The 20,647-nt window shown below is 40.2% G+C and overlaps 1 protein-coding gene across 1 annotated transcript in view; it reads right to left on the bottom strand.

Annotated features, from left to right (window-relative positions):
• NUP205 (nucleoporin 205) overlaps nt 1-15,917 on the bottom strand; it is an 84,974-nt gene extending 69,057 nt beyond the window's left edge. Inside the window, exons 1-7 of the mRNA XM_077770672.1 lie at nt 15,889-15,917; nt 8,674-8,816; nt 7,290-7,461; nt 5,198-5,342; nt 4,647-4,806; nt 3,989-4,217; nt 1,116-1,280 (exon numbers count right to left, since the gene is read on the bottom strand). Coding sequence (XP_077626798.1) covers nt 1,116-1,280; nt 3,989-4,217; nt 4,647-4,806; nt 5,198-5,342; nt 7,290-7,461; nt 8,674-8,816; nt 15,889-15,916 — 1,042 coding nt within the window. The 5' untranslated portion in view covers nt 15,917. The remainder of the gene's footprint in view (nt 1-1,115; nt 1,281-3,988; nt 4,218-4,646; nt 4,807-5,197; nt 5,343-7,289; nt 7,462-8,673; nt 8,817-15,888) is intronic.
• Between the last annotated feature and the right edge of the window lie 4,730 nt (nt 15,918-20,647).

Here is a 20,647-nt window from a genome sequence, read left to right on the forward strand (position 1 = left end):
ATAAAAAAAAATATGACCATGTAAAAGTAAAGAGATTAAGTAGCTAAAGATTTGGGACTCAAAACCGGGTATGGATTCCTAAGCCTATTTTCATCAATAGCAAACTATAGCACATTCTTCTCTACCTTTCCAGATGAAGGCAAGAGTACAGTAAATCACAATATATGAACTTAACTACCACATGCCCACTTAAAAGTTTAAAGGATAATTTTATGCCAGAAGAGTATTAAAATAAGACTCACAAATGAATGAGGTGTATAGTTCAGAAATAAAAGTTATACATGAGTATGAATGTCTAATTAGCCATGAATTACCTTTAATATAGAAAATACTTTGCCAAGGAAAGACACCCTAATACCAAAAAAAAAAAAAAAAAGCTTTCTGCAGTCTCCTTGTGAACAGTAGGACACTAGTGAACAAAACGTTCTAGATTCACACAACTGAGAAGACTACTAGAATCTGTGGACACTCCACAACCAGATAACACTGACATGGATCATGAACCTTAACAGAATCTTTCCAGATCTACCGTAAAAACAAGTGACAGTTCTTTGGGCTTCAAATTACAACAAAACACAGTTCTCGTCCTGTTAAAGTAAACCACTATAATATGAGAATTACATGAATGTCAACAGCAGAACAGGATATGCTATAGTCAGTCACAGACTATTAAAGTCAGACTTCCATATCCATTCTCAATTGATCCAAACATCTCCTTTCTAATGTATTTTCTTTTAAAATGATACCAGTATTTAATTTGTGAAAAATTATTATGCAAACAAAACCAAGGAGGAAAACATAAAAGAAGAAATCATAAATTTTAATTTAAAAGATTACTGTGATACCGCCATTTCAAAATTTTACACTCTTAAGGGAAAAAAACTAAAACAGCATGGTCACTGGCTCCAAGAAAGGGAAACCACATTTCATAAAATTTCTTTCCGGAAACCAGGGGAAAAAAGTCTGCATTTTACCACATTCCAAAGCTTCATTTAATACAACTCCAGATACTTCCAGCGCTCGTGCTTATGTATGTCAAAGATAACATCTCTTTCAAAATACCACTCAAGTTGGTATGTTCTTTCTCGTAAGTAAGTTACCTGCAATCATTTTACCTGTCACATCAGGTAGCTGGGATATTCCTCTCAGTGCCAGTGCCCAGGCAAGTCTAACGGTGGCCTGCAGCCCAGGCAGTTTCCAAAGCTGTGAGTCTTGAAGGCGGGAGTGAATCGTTGCGATGTATTGTCTTTCTGTCAACAGTGGAAGCTGATGAATCATATCTGAAAACACAAAAATGGACCACTATACCAACAGGTAGAGAAATCCTCACTTTTGATACACAGGAATTGGCAAAAAATCAGAAAATCAGAGTACAATTATCAATGAATTATGACTATCAGTGTTTGACAAACCAAAAATACACTGTCAATTGACAATAATTCTAAATTTTAATTCTTTATTCAATGGATTTTTATAAGTGTACTTTAAATTTTTTTCTGCATATAAATTCTAAAATATAAATCAGTGCTATTTAAAGATCAAACAAGACAGAATTTGGGCTGCCTGGCTAGCTCTATTGGCAGCTCTTGATCTCAGGGTTGTGAGATCGAGCACCATGTTGGGTGTAGAGATAACTTAAAAATAAAATCTTAAAAAAAAAAGGGACAGAATTTTACTACATAAATAAATGCCTACATTTAAAATATCAAGCAAAAAAGGCCAAAACAAGGATCCAAATTGCAAACAAGCATTTACTCTTATAACAGATGAAATTGCTAAATAATAATTATTTTCATTTATAGTTCAATTATACTCCGGTACTTCAAACAAGCACAGGATTCCGAATAAATAAAAAATGGGAGATTGTGAGATTGAGGTTGACAGGCTACATAGTCAGTGTGGAACCTGCTTAAGATTCTCTCTCTCCCTCCCTCTCTACCCCACCTCCGCTCTCTCTCTCTCTCTCTCTCTCTGAGGAGCCTGGGTGGCTCAGTTGGTTGAGCGTCTGATTTTGGCTCAAGTCATTATATGATCTCACGGTTCATGAGTTCGAGCCCCACATCAGACTGGCTGCTGTCAGCACGAGCCCTCCTCAGATCCTCTGTCCCCCTCTCTCTGCTCCTCCCCCATTTGTGAACTTTCTCTCTCTCAAGAACAGTATAAATCTGTAAAAAATAGTAAAATGGAAAACACCTCTGACACCTAAGAGGATTTAATTTATTTTACTTATTTTCTTGTACTTCCTTTGGGTCAGTGGTTCTCAATCTTTAATATTTCTTTTACTTAAAAAAATTTTTTTTCATGTTTATTTATTTTTGAGAGAGAGCGGGCATGCACAGTGGGAGAGGGGCAGGGGAGGGGGAGGACAGAGGATCCGAAGTGGGTTCTGTGCTGACAGCAGTTTCAGCGCAGCAAGCCTGATGTGGGGCTCAAACTTAGACCGCAAGATCATGACCTGAGCTGAAATCAGAGGTTCAACCAACTGAGCCACCCAGGTGCTCCAGTGGTTCCCAACCTTTAACCAAGAATGCATTCTTTAATTTCCTGTAGTTTGAAATTTTCTGTCTACTATTATATATGCACTAATAATTCACTCCCCATTTACTAATCAAACATATATAGAACAACCAAAAGGAAATTACAATTAAAATGAGTTAATCATCAGCATCCTAAATTGATAAAATTACAACCTAATACAAAAACCTTACCTCCTAGCCTATGAAACTTTCCAGGCATTTCATTTCGCTGCTGCCAAGTCCCACGTACAAGCTCCCACTAACACAGCTTGCCCCCACCTAATTCTGTGCTTCCTTTCATTCAATACAAGAAATGTGACGAATGCGTTCAAGTGGCAGCATTCCTACATGAGCCCAAATAGCGCTTTCTGTGACGCCCAAAGCACTGTGTGATAATTTGACTGGAGGAAAGGAGTACTTATGCTTTCCATTAGCTTTCCCCAATGTCTAAGGATGGTCACCAAAGATGAAGGGACCTACCTACTGAAAGAAGATGCCGATGATAGGATCAGAAGTGGACAGGGGATAACTGTTAAAATAACTATAAATACCTATGACGCTAAAGGGCAATAATTTTCCTCTGCAGGAATCATTTTTGAGATCCTCTTTTCTAAGCAGTAATTATGTATAAGGTCATCAAGTAAAGTTTTCATATATCTCAGAGACAATACAAATCAAAGATGATATATTACTGAAAATGATAGTTATCCTCCCCAAGAATGTTTTCATGAAAGGCTGAAATGTGAATAAAATGTAAAGAAATAGGCAAGTAAGTAAATTACACATGCAGAACTCATGAACATGTGTTGCATAATCTTTATCACTTTCCTATTCCAAAACTGAAAAGGATAATAAAGACATCTAACAGGGTGCAGAATTTTTTAAATGTGATCTTTTATGTAAATATTCAAATATGGATGAACTGCACACACAGGAATAAATACAGGAAAAAAATCTACAATTTCTTATGTTAGTTAAAATANCCATAATCTTTATCACTTTCCTATTCCAAAACTTTCGGATAATAAAGACATCTAACAGGGTGCAGAATTTTTTAAATGTGATCTTTTATGTAAATATTCAAATATGGATGAACTGCACACACAGGAATAAATACAGGAAAAAAATCTACAATTTCTTATGTTAGTTAAAATACTGCCCTTCTTGGGGCACCTAGGTGGCTCAGTTGGTTAAGCATCTGACTTCGGCTCAGGTAATGATCTCACCACTCATGGGTTAGAGCCCCGTATCGGGCTCTGTGCTGACAACTCAGAACCTGGAGCCTGCTTCGGATTCTGTGTCTCCCTCTCTCTCTGTCCCTCCCCCACTGGTGCTCTGTCTGTCTTTCTCTCTCAAAATAAACACTAAAAAAAAATTAAAAAAATAAAATACTACCCTTCTGAAATGTTATCTCCAGAATTTAATCTCATTTTTAAAACTATTAATGTATGAACAGGTATAAAATCCACTACCATCTCGCTCCTCTGTGCTTTGCTCTATAAAACTGGTATCAAAGCAGTACAGGAGGGCCATAAGAAGAGCCAGGTTCACTGCATCCAGGGAACCATTCGCCTCAACTGTCACTTTTTCCAAATGTCCAATAAGAAGCAGGGTGTCATCTTTGCCTAAAGGGGACTGACAAGCCCAGGCAAAAAGGCTTTCTGCCAGAGACTGCCTGCACTCCTTGATGAGATCCGAAACCTAGAAAGAAAAATGTAGGGTCATCAGTACACATAAATCACAGTGAGGCACGGTCTTCTTCCAAAAATATAAACTACCTTTTCCAGAGCTAAGCAACAAAATGAATCCATCTGAATCCACAAGCGACCCTAACCTCTCACCTCTGGAATTCTCAACAAACCCTACTGTTAATTCCTCATTTTAAGTTCCAAGCTCCTTGTTGGGATGACCAATTTCTTGAAGAGTTCGTTGCAGAAAAAGAGCTACGATAGCATATAAGTGACTAGAAAGAAGTGGAAACAGCTACAAGTCAATTTTGGACACAGATGCCTCTCATTTTAATGTATGTTAGCAATTTTCTATGCCCACATTTGAATGTTCAAATTGTCGTGACTTTTCTGCCAGGGTCTGACACAGACAACCCAAGAACCGATCTCCCTGAACCCTTGCCTCTTTTCGATGTTTTTCACTGCCCAAACCTCTCTCCCGCTGCAGTTTCTCAAACTCATTGTTCACATCAATCTGCGACACCAGAGTAAGCACTTTATAAGTCAATCCTTGCTCCATCAGTTCATCTGTAAAGCGTGTTGTCATGGAAACCAGCTCTGGACTGTAATGAAAAGAAATCAATAGAGAAAGTTACAGTGAACAGTAATGTATACACTTCTTCATCATACAGATATAGCAAATGGTCCTGACAATAATGTTACATGACTAGAAAAATACACCAGGATGAATTATAACCCAGCTCTTTTCGTTCCTTCTAGATAACTAAGCATCAATAAACTTCTAACTCTAAAGAATTCTATTTGTTAACAAAATAAAGTAGCTTTAATCTGTCATTCTTTGCAGAATAAGAAGTATTTATTACTCAGCTATGTTATATATCTTATTTAAATTATACATACTAGACTGAAAATTTTATGTTATTTCTAATAATTAAAATAGTAATTCTTCAGGTAATTTTTAATAAAGCTTGAAATCCTAAGAAGCAAACAGACCTGAGTTCAAGGGTCCATGTCTTTCCTCGTCTAGACTGTATCAAGGCTTTCAGGGAATTTGCAATGCATCGTTTTCCATCCCAGTATAAAAGAACAGCTACGAGTCCTCTGGTGAGACCAGGAAAATGGGGCTGTTGGTGCTCTCCTAGAAAAGGGAGTTGGGAAATAATCTAGTAAATATACACATACATGTTTAGGATGAGATAAAAATGACTATACCAATGTTCAGTTCAAAGAAATCACAGAACCTTGGGGTTCAAGGGGCCCTAAGGGTCCTCTTCTTCAAACACTGTGTTCCTCCTTCCACAACATCTACAAGAGGCCATCCAACCTATTTCAGGACACTGACAGTAACACGGAATTCACCATTTCCTGAACGCTCCATCTCACCTTCATCTCTGATTTCTACATGCTGGGGAACACTCTCTCGGTCTCACTGCTGTCCACTGAATCTAATGTTCTTTAACGCCCATGTTACCCTCTTCCACATGAAATCTTTCCAATACTTGGACGTTTCTTCCCCTCAAGTTTTCTCTGAAAATTAAAGAAACTTTTCCTATGTTTCCAGTTCCCTCCCCGTTTTAATTGCTCTCTTTTGAGTCATTTCTACTTTTGTCTTTTTTAGTTTCAGTTTCATTTCCTAAAGCTATCTTTTCCCCGTAGCACAATCAGGCCACTCTGTCCTGTCCCCAAATTCATCTTGCACCTTCTCACTTCTGTGCAGGCCATTTCTTGTGCCTGGACGCCCTTCGTCCTCCTGAGTGCACACCTGTTCCACATGCGCCTATTCATATTTCAACACCTACCTTAGACCTCATGATCTTTGTGAAGACTTCTCTGTATACCCTGAGGTCAATTCAATTTAATCCCTTTGTCTCTGGACCATCCCTAAATCGTGCATAAAATGGGATTAATGCACCTGTGTCATAATTATTTGTTTCCACGTCTTTCCCAGTTACTAGACTATGAGTTCCTTTATACTAGCTGAAGTTTTATTCATGTTTCTCTCCCTGAAGCCTTAACACAGTGGCTGGTCCATACTAAACATAAAATAAATGTTTGCCAAATCAAGGTTCTGAGTTAAACTAAAAACTCCAGTTAACATTACCATCACAGAATGGGAAAACTACCTCCTTCATTCTCAATATCATACTTCTTTTAATTCAGCCTTAGGTCAAAAAGGATTTTGGAAACCACGTCACATCTGTAAACACATGAGACTTTCTTTCAATTAAAATGCCCACATGGCTTCTTCACAAGGCTCCTCTGTTATAATGAAAATGAATTGCTTACTTTATGGAAATTTCAACTTTTTCTCTATATAGCAGCCAGAGAAATAAGTTCAAATTTTTTTCTGGATTATGTAACTCTTCTGCTTGAAGCCACTGTCAGCAACTTCCCATTGCAATTAGACTGAATATGATCTGATTCCTACTCTCTCCTTATCCTCCCCATCTTTGTGAGGCTCCTGCATTTCTTTTATCCATGGTCTTTTTATTCTGTAGTGGGCCTGTGGCCTCACCTCACGCACTTGCTGTTTGCTCTGTCTGGGTCACCAACTCTAGTACCCTGTCATCAGGCAGGTCTCAGGTCAATTGTTCCAGAGAAGCCTTCTCTACGTACCCTATTTATAGTTGCCCTCTAGAAGACCCCCATCTCTCTATATCCCATTGTCTTGTTTTATTTTCTTCCTAGTAGTATTATTAAAATTCTTATTTTTAACCCATTTGTTATCTGAATCACCCCAGTCAAAAAGAAACTCCAAAAAAAAGCGACTTTACTTTCTTACTCACCATATGACAATACATTCTTTGTGCAAAAGATTTGTGAGATGCAGCCAATGACTCTTTGCTAGTAAATTACCACGTAAAACCCTATCTTAAAACAGCTAAATTACCTTAAACAACTCCAATCACTAAAGTCTTCCCATTAGTCAGAGATAAACAAAAGGAGATGTTTTAAATATGGTTTTCAAATGTACTACATCCTTAGAAACTACTTTGGAACCTAATGATACAACACTTTAAATCCTGAGCGAACGACTTTATAATTCTGTCCTCCCTTACCTAGGTTCAGTTACATGTCAACCTACCGGCGAGCAGAAGTTCGACAGCTGCCAATTCTCCAATCTCAAAAAGGTCACTAAGGATAAAGGCCTCTTTAATGAGCTGTTCAGGAAGAAGTCGGGTCCCCTGTTGACCCTGGATGGCAACTCCCTCTGTACTGGCTTTCTGAACTTTCTCATGTTGTTGGACATTTTTTGGCTACAACGGTAAAAATAAACAGAATCAGGTGATAAAATAGTATCCTGGAAACAAGGTCTTAAATTATTACCTAGAGAAGTTAATCCACGATAAGGTAGACTGGAACCATGACAAAAGAAGTACTGTTTATCAGACAATCTATAGTTAGGCCTTCATGAGGTAACACTTCCCGCTCATTCCAACACTTTATGCTATTACTACCTTCTCAATAATTGTCCCCGCCAACCTATGAAATACAAAATTTTGAGAAAGCACACAAATAGTATGCTATTTATCAAGTCTGTAAGAAACTTTTCCAGTTACTATTTAATAAATAAAAACAATAAGGTCTCCAAGTGGGAAATAACAAATGTATATAGGAATTGTTGGATCAATTAGTAGAGCTAGTGATAGTTTATTAATATATTATATAAAATGTAGTCTTATTCCCAAAAAGCCTTACTTGGTTCAAATAGTTAGCAAATAACATGTAATATACGATTACTTGATGGATCATAAAGTCTTAGAAATTTACATCTTGAAAAAGGCCACACAGGTCATTTAATCCAACTCCTCTTTTACCAGATGGAAAAGCTGATGCCCAGATAAATCAGGTGACTTCCCTAGCCTACAACTCTAGTGGCAGAGCCAAGATTGGAGCTCAGCTCAACTGTCTCTCAGGCTAGGGCTCTTTCTACTAAAGACGGCAGAAAAAAGCGAAAAAGGCCATTTCTGGGGGGGGAAAAACGGTTCTTATTAGTCTATAAAAGAAAATTATAGACAAGGAAAGGAATTTCGAAACAAGAATTCCCTGCACCTAAGTACTCTCTTCCTGGTTGAAAGGGATTTCAAGATGATGAGTAATGACACAGAGAAATTAATCAGTTCAGCTAACACAACTTCCATAACATTATGAAAAGTTAAAATGTTCAAAGAGTACCTGGAAATAAACAAAATGACTAATCTTTCTTACTAGGCTTAAGAGATATATTAACTATAGGTCAGAGAGTCCAAGGACGCTCATATTTCTGAATACATTAAACTTTATAAATTGCATTCAATTATTACTAAGATATCTCCTGGCTAGAGATAAATACATATTAACTTCTATGGAGAACAAAATGAAGATAATAACTGCTCCTAGGAAAAATTACAGTTTTAGAGAAAACCTGAATCAGTGGACAAGGACAAGTAAAAAAGCATAACCAAGAAGCAAAATAGAAAATTTCCTACTGGGTTTCTGAACAGTGAGATGAAGTCAGGTTTGTGTTTCTTCAGTATCATGTCAAGAAGGTGGACGGCTTCAGGTTGTCTTCTCCAAAGAGCATTTCCCACTGTTTGCCAAATGTCTTTGTAAGGACCCCATAGACTAGCAGCTTCAAGAAAAAATAAATAAAAACCAGCATCAAATAAAACATACATGTGGAAAATAATGTAAGGTTACTGTTTACACATTTCAGTCACACTCATCGAGGCTACTTTTAAATATACAGTTATACATACAAACCAAACAGTAATATAAAAGTACACATATCACATTTCTCACACAACAATATAAGCATCATTTTATCTAGCTTAATATAACATAAAGTAAATCCCAACTTTAAACGGGAATATCTGCTATGGTTTTGCCATTTTATTAGCTGTATGACATGGAGAGAGGAAATAACCTTGCTAGATGATATCTACATCACAGGGCTGAAGGGATTAAATGAGATAAACTAGGTAAAATATACATTACAGTGACTGGCATATCATAGGCACTCAATAAATACAAGTCCCTATCATCCAAGTAAAAGCAGGAATAGGGACAAATGATCAGATTTCGTAAAACTTGGCAGCTAAAAAAAAAAAAAAGAAGTTTATTTTGGCTGGGACACTAGCTATTAAAAAACAACATTAGAAATATGGAACACTTACAAATTTGTATAAACAATACTGAGCTTTTGCTATTTGCTACTGAGAATGGTTCTAAGCTCTTTACACATTATTATTTGATTTCAGAACACTATGAGGTCAGCACTACGTCTTCTTCCATTTTATAGATGTGAAAATTGAGGCAGAAAGGTCAAGAAACTCATTCAGGGTCACACTGGATACGTGAGTTATGAACCCAGGCAGTTTATCATCAGAATGTACCTTAACCACTACACTGTATTACTTCCATACATAACACTTGGAAAATGAAAATGTCTGAAATAAATACAGGTATTTCTGACACAGCTGGTAAGTGAAATTAAGATCACATCTAGACATACCTAGGCAAATTCAGCCTAACCCTGCCAAATTCTCTTACCTAAAAATGTTTCAGTTCATAAATAAACAATAAAATATTATAGGGGACATGAGAAACAATCTGATCCTTAAAAACTCATAATCAAATTCTGGAGACAAAGCATATATAAGTGAAAAATCTCAATAACAATAATACAAAGAGGGAATACCATTGTTGCCACAAAAGAAGAAAGAATTTCAAAAAATCAAAACGATGCTCAAGAATTTCTAAGAGATGGCTGCATTTGTGCAGCAATTTGGAGAAAATCTGGGTAACAAAGAACAGCCCGGAGAAAGTGGGAGGTAAGGCTCAAAGGCAGGTGCAAGAGTGTACAAGAGAATTCAAAGACCTATAGCGAGATTAAAGAGTGGCGGCTTTCAAACTTTTTTAACTAGAACCCGTGTAAATATTCCATGTCTCAATTCAGTACCTACGTAAAACTGAAAAGTTGTATATAAAATACTAATATTCATTCATTATATCCAATCAACATCCATGAAATCTGACATTTTGTATCCTGTTATTTTATTCATGAAATAAATTCATGAAATATATTTTAGACCCACTGTTTGAATAACACTCCCTGTAGACCCAAGTTTCTGTTTGCAAACAATCAGAGATGGTGTCCATACGTGTTTATAAAGACTCTGAAAGGGAAACAAGGCAAAACCAATCAGTCACTCCAGAAACGTGAAGCTAATCTATAGCCCAAACTCTAAAGGGTGGTCTGTAAACATGCTTAACTTCTCTCTGAGAAAGCAAACATCCCAACCTACCAGGGCAGTAAGATGGCATGATAATGCACCCTAATTGAATGTGTTAAATGTTCACTGCACTATGACCAATGTTGTCAGAAAAGACCATGCATCGAGAAAATTTTTTAAGGGGGGAAATGTGCAGGATGAGGACAGACTAAAGTAGTCAATCCAGATCATTCATTCACTCATCAAGTATTTACTTAGCACTTCCTATGTGCCAGGGACTATGGACCAAGCAAGATAGACAGTATGCCAGTCCTCATGGAACTCAGAGACTGACACAGAGGACATTAAAGACGGAATTCAAAATACAATGATAAGATCACCAAAAGATGATGGAGAAGTACTAGAACATATAAAAGGGAGAACCTAATCTGAAGGGGAGGGCAGGAAGCCAGAGGTCTTTGGTGCGGGGATGCAGGGATGGGAATCAGCAGGTCTAGACCTCACAGAAGGGCACTCAGTCCACTCCCTGCTTTGCTTCCGTTCTTGCCAATCTTCTGATTAAAAAATATAGCTTGTCACATAAATTTCTAGAGTAAAATATGTGCTGACCAACCAACATGAGCACCCATGCAGATACACTTCCCATTAAAGATCAATAAATTGAAATACTAGTTTACATATCTGTCTGAGTCTGATTAGAGAACATCAATTACTATGATCCAATCAACTCTGGACACACTACCAAATAAGAGCTCAGGCCTGTCAAAACGAGAACCTAACCCCTAAATACCGCAGGCCACAGTGAGGTGCTAGCTGGATGGTGAGGAGCTGACTTCCCTAGAGATCATTTTCTTGGCTCTCTATACCTGCAAAGGACAGAGGAGGTTTGAGCCCTACATTCCAGGCCAAAATGGAATTTTTCCTACTGGTAAGTAGGAAAGTTTCAAGTAGTACCTGACAAAACTAAGTTAGTGCTACGGGCAATGGTGTGGTTGCTGGATTAAGTAGAACACCAAGTGTCAGGAACCAAGGATGATGGGCGGGGAAGCAGCTAATAAGGGGATGCAACCTAAAGTAGGATGAAGGCAGTCAAACCAAAAGAAAAAGGGCTGTTAAAAGAAAAGAGCCAGAACTGGCACAGGGTACAAAAGAAGGGTATCAAGGGATGCCCAGCTGGCTCAGTCAGTTGAGTGTGTGACTCTTGATTTCAGGGTTGTGAGTTTGAGTCACCCGTTAGGTACAGAAATATTTCAAAGTAAAATCTTAAAAAAAAAAAAAAAAAAAAAAGGTATCAAAAACAACTCCTAGGCCAACTTGAAATCTGCCTTACCACAGATATTTAAAAATTCTGACAGTGGTGCCTGGGTGGCTCAGTGGGTTAAACATCTAACTCTTGATTTTGGCTCAACTCATGATCTCATGGTTTGTGAGTTTGGGCCCCACGCTGGGCTCCACACTGACAGCACATAGCCTACTTGGGATTCTCTCTCTCACTCTCGGCGCATCCCTCCCTCCCTCTCTCTCAAAATAAATTAAAAAAAAAAAAAATTGGAGGGCCTGGGTGGCTCAGTCGGTCAAGCATCAGAATTCCGCTCAGGTCATGATCTCGTGGCTCTTGAGTTCTGGCCCCGCATCGGGCCCTGTGCTGACAGCTCAGAACCTAGAGCCTGCTTCAGATTCTGTGTCTCCCTCGCTCTCTACCTCTCCCCCACTCGTGCACATGTGCTCGCTCTCTCTCTCTCAAAAATAAACATTAAAAAAAAATAAAAATTCTGACAAAGAGCTGACAAAAGTAAATTGTCTTTTGTAAAAGTTAACACTTAATATACAACAGAACTTCTGAAGAACCAAAATATTTCTTTGCAGTAAGCATATTTAGCATTATAAGCTGAGTTCTAGAGAAAAATTTCCCCCCTTTTAGGAGACAGAGAGGAATCCAGTAACTGGTCAAAAATCTACCAGAAACTTCATGTCTACTGGCATCTGTAGTCTATCATTAACATCAATACATCACAGAAGGTAAGTGCAACAAAGAGTTGTCTCTGATTTGTCTTTGGTTAGCAAAGTTTCATAAGTATCTTTCTGTGATTACAAATGAAAAGAGGCTATAAATCCTTCCAAATCACTACTTATGTAGTAAGTAAATCACATTTATATCAGCAAATCACATTTATTCACTCATTTATCATGTACTAGGTACTGGTGAGCTTACAGTGTAGGGACCAAACACAGTAATCACACAGCCAGACATAAAAGTAATGTCCAAAGTGGCCCAGGGCGATGGAGGAGAGGTAGCCGGGCCAGGAGACGACAAAATTGAGGAATCTGACCTAGTCAGGGAGGCCAGGGAAGGGAAGGATTCCTTAAGTAAGTGATGATTAGGACAAAATCTGAAGGATCAAGAATGGAGTTAACTGAGGGGTAGGAGGTGAAGACACACATTCCAGGAAGAGAGGACAGCACGCGGGCTCCCATGGTAAAAGGGAACACTGCACCCCCAAAGCACTGAACAAGCCAAGCGCGCGTACAGAAAACGAGGCTTTGGTAAGGGAGGCAACCGCACAGCGAGCAGGGCTCCCTAGCCCGTGTTACAGCTGTTGGTCTTCACCCTAAAAGATCTGTGGTACTTAGTTGAAACAGAAAAGCATATTAACCTTATTGAGAGCTTTTTAGGAGGATGGGAAGAGACTAGAGTGAGTAGAGGAAGGAGTAGGGAAATGGTACCAGTGAATACTGATCAGTATTTTGAAAGGTCTGACTGCGAACAGAGGAAGAGGGCAGTAACTGGAATGAGGCAGGAGAGCAAGATCAAAAGGGGCAAGCCAATCAGTGACTGACAGTGGCCAGAGGTGGGGAAGAAAGGAGATCAAAAGGTAAGGTATATGGAAAGAAAAGGGGCAAGAAAGAGAGGTGAATACATGAGAGAAGGGGTAATAGGAAGAAGGGCATAAAAGGTGGGATTTAACTTAGTTACAGGGAAAACTGGTTAAAAAGGGTATAGATATATCTAGGTTTCTAGGTTTGAGGGTGAAAAAAATAGAGTTCATGCCCACTGGCTTCTATCTTGTCTATGACTAGGAGGCTGAAGGGTCAGATGAAAGTTGCAGATTTCAAGAGTACGGGAAAGGTCTGAAATAGTCACTGCTGTGAACAGGACAGGGGTGACCAGACTGCCACAGAAGGCCTGCCAACCAGTGTCAATGGCTGCTCACTAACAGTGAGCCTGTGCGTCTACTCAGCTGGGATGGTGCAGGTCACAGCACCAGTAAAGCAGGCAGCTGCAACTCAGCATAGGTCTTAGGCTCTACAACCTCTATTTGTCCCTGTCTGCAACCATAAGATGTGTGATTTGCGTGTGTGTGTGTGTGTGTGTGTGGTAAAAAACACCTAACACAGAATTGGCGGTCTTAAACATCTTTAAGTGCACAGTTCAGTACTGTTACGTGCATTCACATTGTTATACAACAAATGTCCGAAACTTTTTATCTTGCACGACTGAAACTCTACCCATTTAACAACTCTCCATTTCCCCCTTCCCTCAGGTACCCAACATTCTTTGTTTCTGGGAGTTTGGCTACTTTAGATACCAAATATAAATAGAATCATACAGTATTTATCTTTCCGTGACTGGCTTACTTCACTTAACAGAATGTCCTCAAGGTTTATGCTGTTGTAGCATGTGACAGGATTCCCTTTTCAAGGCCAAATAATACCCCACTCCATGCATATACTACATTTTGCTTATCCCATTCATCCATCTATGGCTGTTTCCTTAAGATGTTTAATTATCCATGTATACACACACACAAACACACACACACACACACACACATTTTTTTCTCCTGACTCTTGGCTGTGAAAGATGTTTCCTTTCTATGTTGTCAATTACACACTCCTGTCACAAGGCCTTACTATACAATGTATACTCTTTGCAGTTGTTAGTTATTTCTTTTTCCTCCTTCCTTCAATGATTTATGTTTAATGGTAGTAACAGGATATGGACTAAAGAAGGAATATAACCACACATACAACAGGCAAGCCTTGCTTTTATGATTACATCTGGGTAGGAGATCGGGACAGCAATGTTAAGAACAGCACTTCATTATCAGCATTTATATATATATATATATACATACATATACATACATATATATGATGTAATAAAACTAATTACATTGCACTTAAGTAGTTTAAGTACCTAAGACTGGCTTACCATCATTTGTTGTATAACCTTGGGGAAGTTACTTAAACACCCTAAGCGTTTATTTCCCAGTCTGTATTCATATAGCAGCTATCCCATCGTTGTACAAAAAGGATTAAGTGAAATAATGCAAATAGGACACATAGGTACAGTGCCTGGGGGCATACCTGGTGCTCAACAAACACAATCCTTCATCATTATATAATAATTTATGACCGTATTTCTGAAATGGTTTGATTTGAAAAATTCAAATTTAGTCCACTTACAAGGATATCAGTCCTGTGAAAAGAAGAATCAGCACCCCCCCTCCACACACCAAAAAAAAACAAAGACTGCACAGACAGGAGGGGGAAAAAGCGCCCAGTAAATACCACTCTTGAGTGAGACTCTACTAGCATTTGCCACACAGATATGCTGTTAATTAAACCGAAAATGCTAACTGCACCTCATTCTGGGTAGGAAATTCTGTTTTCAGAACCGCTCGGCCCTGTGCGGGGCTTTTGGCATCCTTGCCCCGCCCATCAGGCGCCAGGAATTGTGACAATCAAAATGCACCCAACTCTTTCCAAAGCCTCTGGAGGCGGTACCGCCCAAAGCTGAGAATCACCAAGAGAGAACCCACCCCACATCTTCCAGAGCTCCTTTCACTACCTTCTCGATTCCAGCCCGCCCAGAAGACCTCCTGCTCCCAAGGCAGAGGGGGTGGGTATACAGGGTCGCGCGCGCCACATGCGCAGAGCTGGGAGTCATCGGCACCCCCGCCCCAGCCACCTTCCGGACCGCAGACTTCATAATCCAAGAGCCTCCCTTCCTACACGGCTGCTCAACAGCTCTGAGGGGCTCGCTGCCTACTCTGAAGTGCGAGTTTTCAGCCTGCGCTCCTGACTGGTAGTTGCCTCGGGTCCTCCGGCCTCACTGCGGGAGACTTGTGTTATCTTGGCGAAACCCGAGCCGCAGACACAGAATGGAGCGGGGAGCTGAAGGAACAAGGCTCAGCCCCGGGCTGCTAGAGACTGGACGCCGGGTTCCAGGGGACTGAGCCTCCGTGCCTCCACCCGAAAACCCCAACTCGAGGGCTGGAGCCGCAGCGCCGACGCGCGCCATTCAAACTGGGGAGGGGTGGGACTCTAGGCCCAGAGCGAGGGAGGAACAAACACCATGGCCACGTGGAGGCCTGGATTGCGAGGAACCTCGCGGTCCGGGTCTCTCGCTGAAGAACCCAGCATTGCCCTGCCCCACAGCTTCCCTTCTGCCCCGGGTGCCCTTACCCGAATTTACCGCCAACAGCGTCGCCATCTTGGAGGCCACTAACGGAGCCCTCCTGCCGCACGGAAGCCCCGGAAAATGGTGAGGCTGCCCGAAGCTCTGCCTGAACAGAGGCACCACGCTGTCTCGGAATGGCACGCTCGACAGACTCAGGCGGACGAAGACTTAAAAATCTGCTGTAGGTCACATCCGTCATTTTCGCCGCGATATGCTCATTCAAATTAGGCGAGGGCAACCGGTTCCGAGACGCGAAGTCCTCGACATGACGTGGGTCCTGCAGTGCCTGCTGGGACTTGTAGTTTCTTTTTCATGATAAGTGAAGTTTAAGTACAACAGAAAGGCTAATTATTGAAATGAAGCTTGTTTATGATATTATAAAAGCCGTAAATTCAAGGCATTGTGTCTATGTCAAATGAAATATTCCTTGTATCTCTCTCTTACTTTGAGGAGTGGAGTGGGGTGCAAGGTGTTTAAGTCTCAAAAAGCCATGTATTTGACCAGTTACAAACTAGGTTTTCATTACATTTCAATATGCCAAGTGTACTGCGTCAACATAGTTGCATCGATTGAAACTAACTAAAGTGGAACAAATGATAACTTTTCATCATGACATTTTCAAATGTATACAAAACTAGAATAATGAACGCCCACCTTCAATCGCTTGGCCAATTCCTGTACTCCACCCCCTAACACAAGAGATTATTTTTGAAGAAATTTCAAGATATATCATCTCATAAATACCAAATATTTTTCTACCTAAACACCTCCAAATAGCTGGATCTTTTTTCAGTTACTAAATTTTATTTTGCTAATTTTCAAATTAAAATATAGAGCCATTACCGTTTACTATCATATGCCAGATGTTTATTACAAATTTGATCATCAGACAAGGTTAATAATTATTATGTCATCTCATTTAATCCCTTAAACAATCCTGTTCGGAAAATGATGTAATTATAGTTGCTTATCTCAGAGATGTTCCACATGCTTCACAATTTCAGTTTATCAATTCCTCCAGCATTCCACTGAGGCTGGGAGGAAATAAGAGTTTATGTTTCTGTTTCATTGTTGGAAATCAGAATTACATAATTGACACAATCAGAGCAGACATATTCATTCTTTGGAACAAATAGTATTCAGTGACACAATGTACATTAGGTGGAACACAAAAGTCACTGATGAGTGATTTGAAAGTCATTGTTTATATATAGACACAAATGCCAGACTACTAAGAAAGTGGTTTTAAGGAGTGAAGGGGAAGAGAGAATGAAAAGGCAAAGCGATATTTCCCCAAGTTTAGCATGAAAGTGAGAAAGATATCGAGCAGAAACTTGGCAGAGAGTGGCATTTAAAGATTTTCTCACTCAGCACTACTACAAACCCCTCTCCTCCCTGCATGCCCACACACTTCCCTCTAAGTAGATCACTTTGCTTTCGATGAAGGAACGCTTCGACTTCCCGCAACTCTTCCCACCCACCATCACACTTACAAGGATTCGTTCACAGGTTCCTCAATCCATAGCAGTTGGGATATTGCCATTATAACTCCCCTAAAACTGCTCTCAGTGTGGTCACTGATGATCAATGAACTCCATGGGCACTTTTTTGAATTTCTTTTTTTTTTAATGTTTATTTTTGAGGGAGAGACAACAGAGTGTGAGGCAGGGAGAGACAGAGGGAGACACAGAATCCGAGGCAGCCTCCAGGCTCTGAGCTGTCAGCACAGAGCCCGACGAGGGGCTCGAACGCAAGAACCATGAGATCATGACCTGAGCCGAAGTTGGACACTTAACCTACTGAGCCACTCAGGCGCCCCATGAATTTCTTAGAAATTCTTTTCTCCCTTGACTTGTGGGGTACCACTTCTGCTGGTTTTCATCCTCTTTCTAAGTTCTTCTTTTTAAGTTTCCTATGTGGACTTCTCTTCCTCTTCTCGGCCATTAAATGTAACTCTTTCTGTCATCCCCAAGCGTCTGTTTCCTCACTCTACATGCTTTCTCCGGAAAATCTTATGGCTTCTTACAGCCACCTGTTTGCTGCTGAATTCTGTATTTGAATCTCTAGTTCAGTCCCCTCTCCTGGGCTTCAGATTTGTATATGAAGCATGTCGACTCTACATGCCTATTGATTGTCACACAGCCATCTCAGAATCAATTAATCCAAAACTCAAATTAGCACTTCGCTCTGAAAATTCTGCCAACTGTATCTACTCAATGGCCAAAGTCAGAAATCTGGGAGTCATTCTATATGCTTCCTCCAATGGCCAAATCCTACTCATTCTATCTCTTAGATATTTCTGGAACCCTTTTTCTTTGCTCTGCTCCCTGTTGCCATTGTTCTATTCAGGTCAAGCTCCTTAGGCTTGTATTTTGCAATAGCCTTCTCACAGGTCTTCCTGATTTCCATCTCACCCTCCTCTCATGGACCCCAAAGTGATTTTCAAATACACAAATAAGATTATGTACTTGCTCTAATCAAAATTCATCAATGACTTATTACCTAAGAGTAATATTTGAAGACTTCGGCTGGATTTTTTTAAGGTAGGCTCCATGCCCAACATGGGGCTTGAACTCATGACCTGGACATCAAGAGTCACATGCTCTACCAACTAAGCCAGCCATGCGCCCTTTGAAAACTTCTCAGCAAGACACTCATGCCGTTTCCTGATCTGATTCAGCCTCCTTCTTCAACTTCCTCATCCTCACTCTTCCTCAAGTTCTCTTTTTGCTGATCATTCTGAACTATTTTCTATTCCCCAAGAGAACATGCTTTCTTGTACCATGTAGGAATGTCTTTGCACCTGCTGTTCTGGATGTTTGGAATGCTCTTCCTTCCCTATCCTGTTGACCACCCACTAAATTAACTTCCCAAATATAACCCGTCTACCAAGTCTGAAGGCTTGTGTTAATTCTGCTTCCCTGTGCTACCTTTGATCCCACCAACGAATCTAGGGGTTTCTTACCCTATATCTCTGCATCCCTATTGCACTTTTAACCACCCCTATTATAGTCCTATGAGCTATGACGATTGTCTCTCTTCTAAAACTGTTAGCTTCTTGTGGTAAATTGTTATTGAAAGGCCAATGAATCACACATCCCTGAATTCAAGCTACTGTGTAATCAGCTGCCAGATTGAATCTGGGTGAGCCTTATGAGTTAGTTGCTTGGCTCAAAAAAAATGCAGTGGAAGTGATGCTGGGCAAGTCCCAAAGATTTCAGAGGTGTCGCTGCTTCAACTTCTTCTCTTTTGTCACCTGAACATCACATAAGGAGAGTTGACCTCCACCCCTTGAGGATGAAGGATCATGAACAGAGAAGCCGAGCCAGCCTCAAGCTGTTCCTGTAATCTCCACCGAGATGTCAGATATGAATAAGAACATCTTGGATCCTCCAGTCCTAGCTGAGCCCAGCTGACTGCAACAGGGTAAGTGAGCCCAGCCCAGATTACAGAATTGTGAGCAAGTGAACAGCTATTGTTTTAAGCTGCTCTTTTGTGGTTTGTTATGTTCAGTAAGCAACAGATTTACTCCTAGGGAGCAACAACTATGTCTTCTTATATTTATGATCTCTGCTCCGGCCACATCTCTGGCTTGCAGCTACAATTCAGAAAAAGACAATTTGCAGAGCTTCATGCTTCCATGACCTACCAGACCAAAAAGAAGGCGCATATAATTGTGGTTAATAGTACAAACCCTAGACCAGGCTTCCTGGCCTAAAGTTCTGTTTCCCTCACTGACCTGTGAAGCCCTTTTTACTGAATCAGTTTTCTCAACTCTAAATGTGGATGATAATGTTAGTACCCTCACTGAAGAGTTTTTAAGAAGCTTATTTGTCAAGTCTTTAGAACGTACCTGGCACAGGGGTGCCTGGGTAGCTTAATCGGTTGAGTATCTGACTCTTGATTTCAGAGCTGGCTCTGAAAGGCCAAGTAAGGCGAGAGAAGTTCAAACAGACAGAAGCAACTAGAAGAGGAGACACAGATGGGAAAGACAGACAGGGAGAGGACCTGAGGGAGTAGGGGGACAGTGACAGAGAGAAAATGAATTATGAACTCACTCATTCAAAGTATGAGCTTTTCAGGGCACCTGGGTGACTCAATCCGTTAAGCATCTGACCCTTGATTTCGGCTCAGGTCATGATCCCAGGGTCATGGGATTGAGCCCCGGGTTGCGCTCTGCAATGACTGTGGAACCTGTTTGGAATTCTTTCTCTCTTCTCTGTCTCTCTGTCTCTCTGTCTCTCTCTGTCTCTCTCTCTCCTTCTGCCCCTGTCCCCCGCTTATGCACTCCCTCTCTCTAAAATAAAAAAAATTATGGGGTCCCTGGGTGACTCAGTTGGTTAAACAACTTGGCTTTGGCTCAGGTCATGATTTCAGTTTCATGAGTTTGAGCCGCTCGTCAAACTGTGCTGACAGTGACAAGCTTGTTTGGGATTCGCTCTCTTTCCCTCTCTCTCTCTCTGCCCCTTCCCAACTTGTGCTGTCTCTGTCTCTCTCAAAATAAACTTTAAAAATAGTAAAATAAAATTAAAATTGTAAAATAAAAATAAACTATTTCTTAGGCAAAATAAGTGCTAAATGGAGGCATAGCAAATTAATAAAAAATGATTTAACCAAAAGTGCACTGCAGGGGTGCCTGGCTGCTGTCAGTAGAACATGCAACTCTTGATCTCGCTTGGGTTGTGAGTTTGAGCCCCACGTTGGGTGTATAGATTACTTTAAAACATAAAATCTTTAAAGAAATACACTGCAAAAGTGGAGGCA

Source organism: Crocuta crocuta, unplaced genomic scaffold (genome assembly GCF_008692635.1).
Source record: "Crocuta crocuta isolate KB4526 unplaced genomic scaffold, BGI_CrCroc_1.0 scaffold266, whole genome shotgun sequence".
NCBI classification, from domain to species: Eukaryota; Metazoa; Chordata; class Mammalia; order Carnivora; family Hyaenidae; genus Crocuta; species Crocuta crocuta.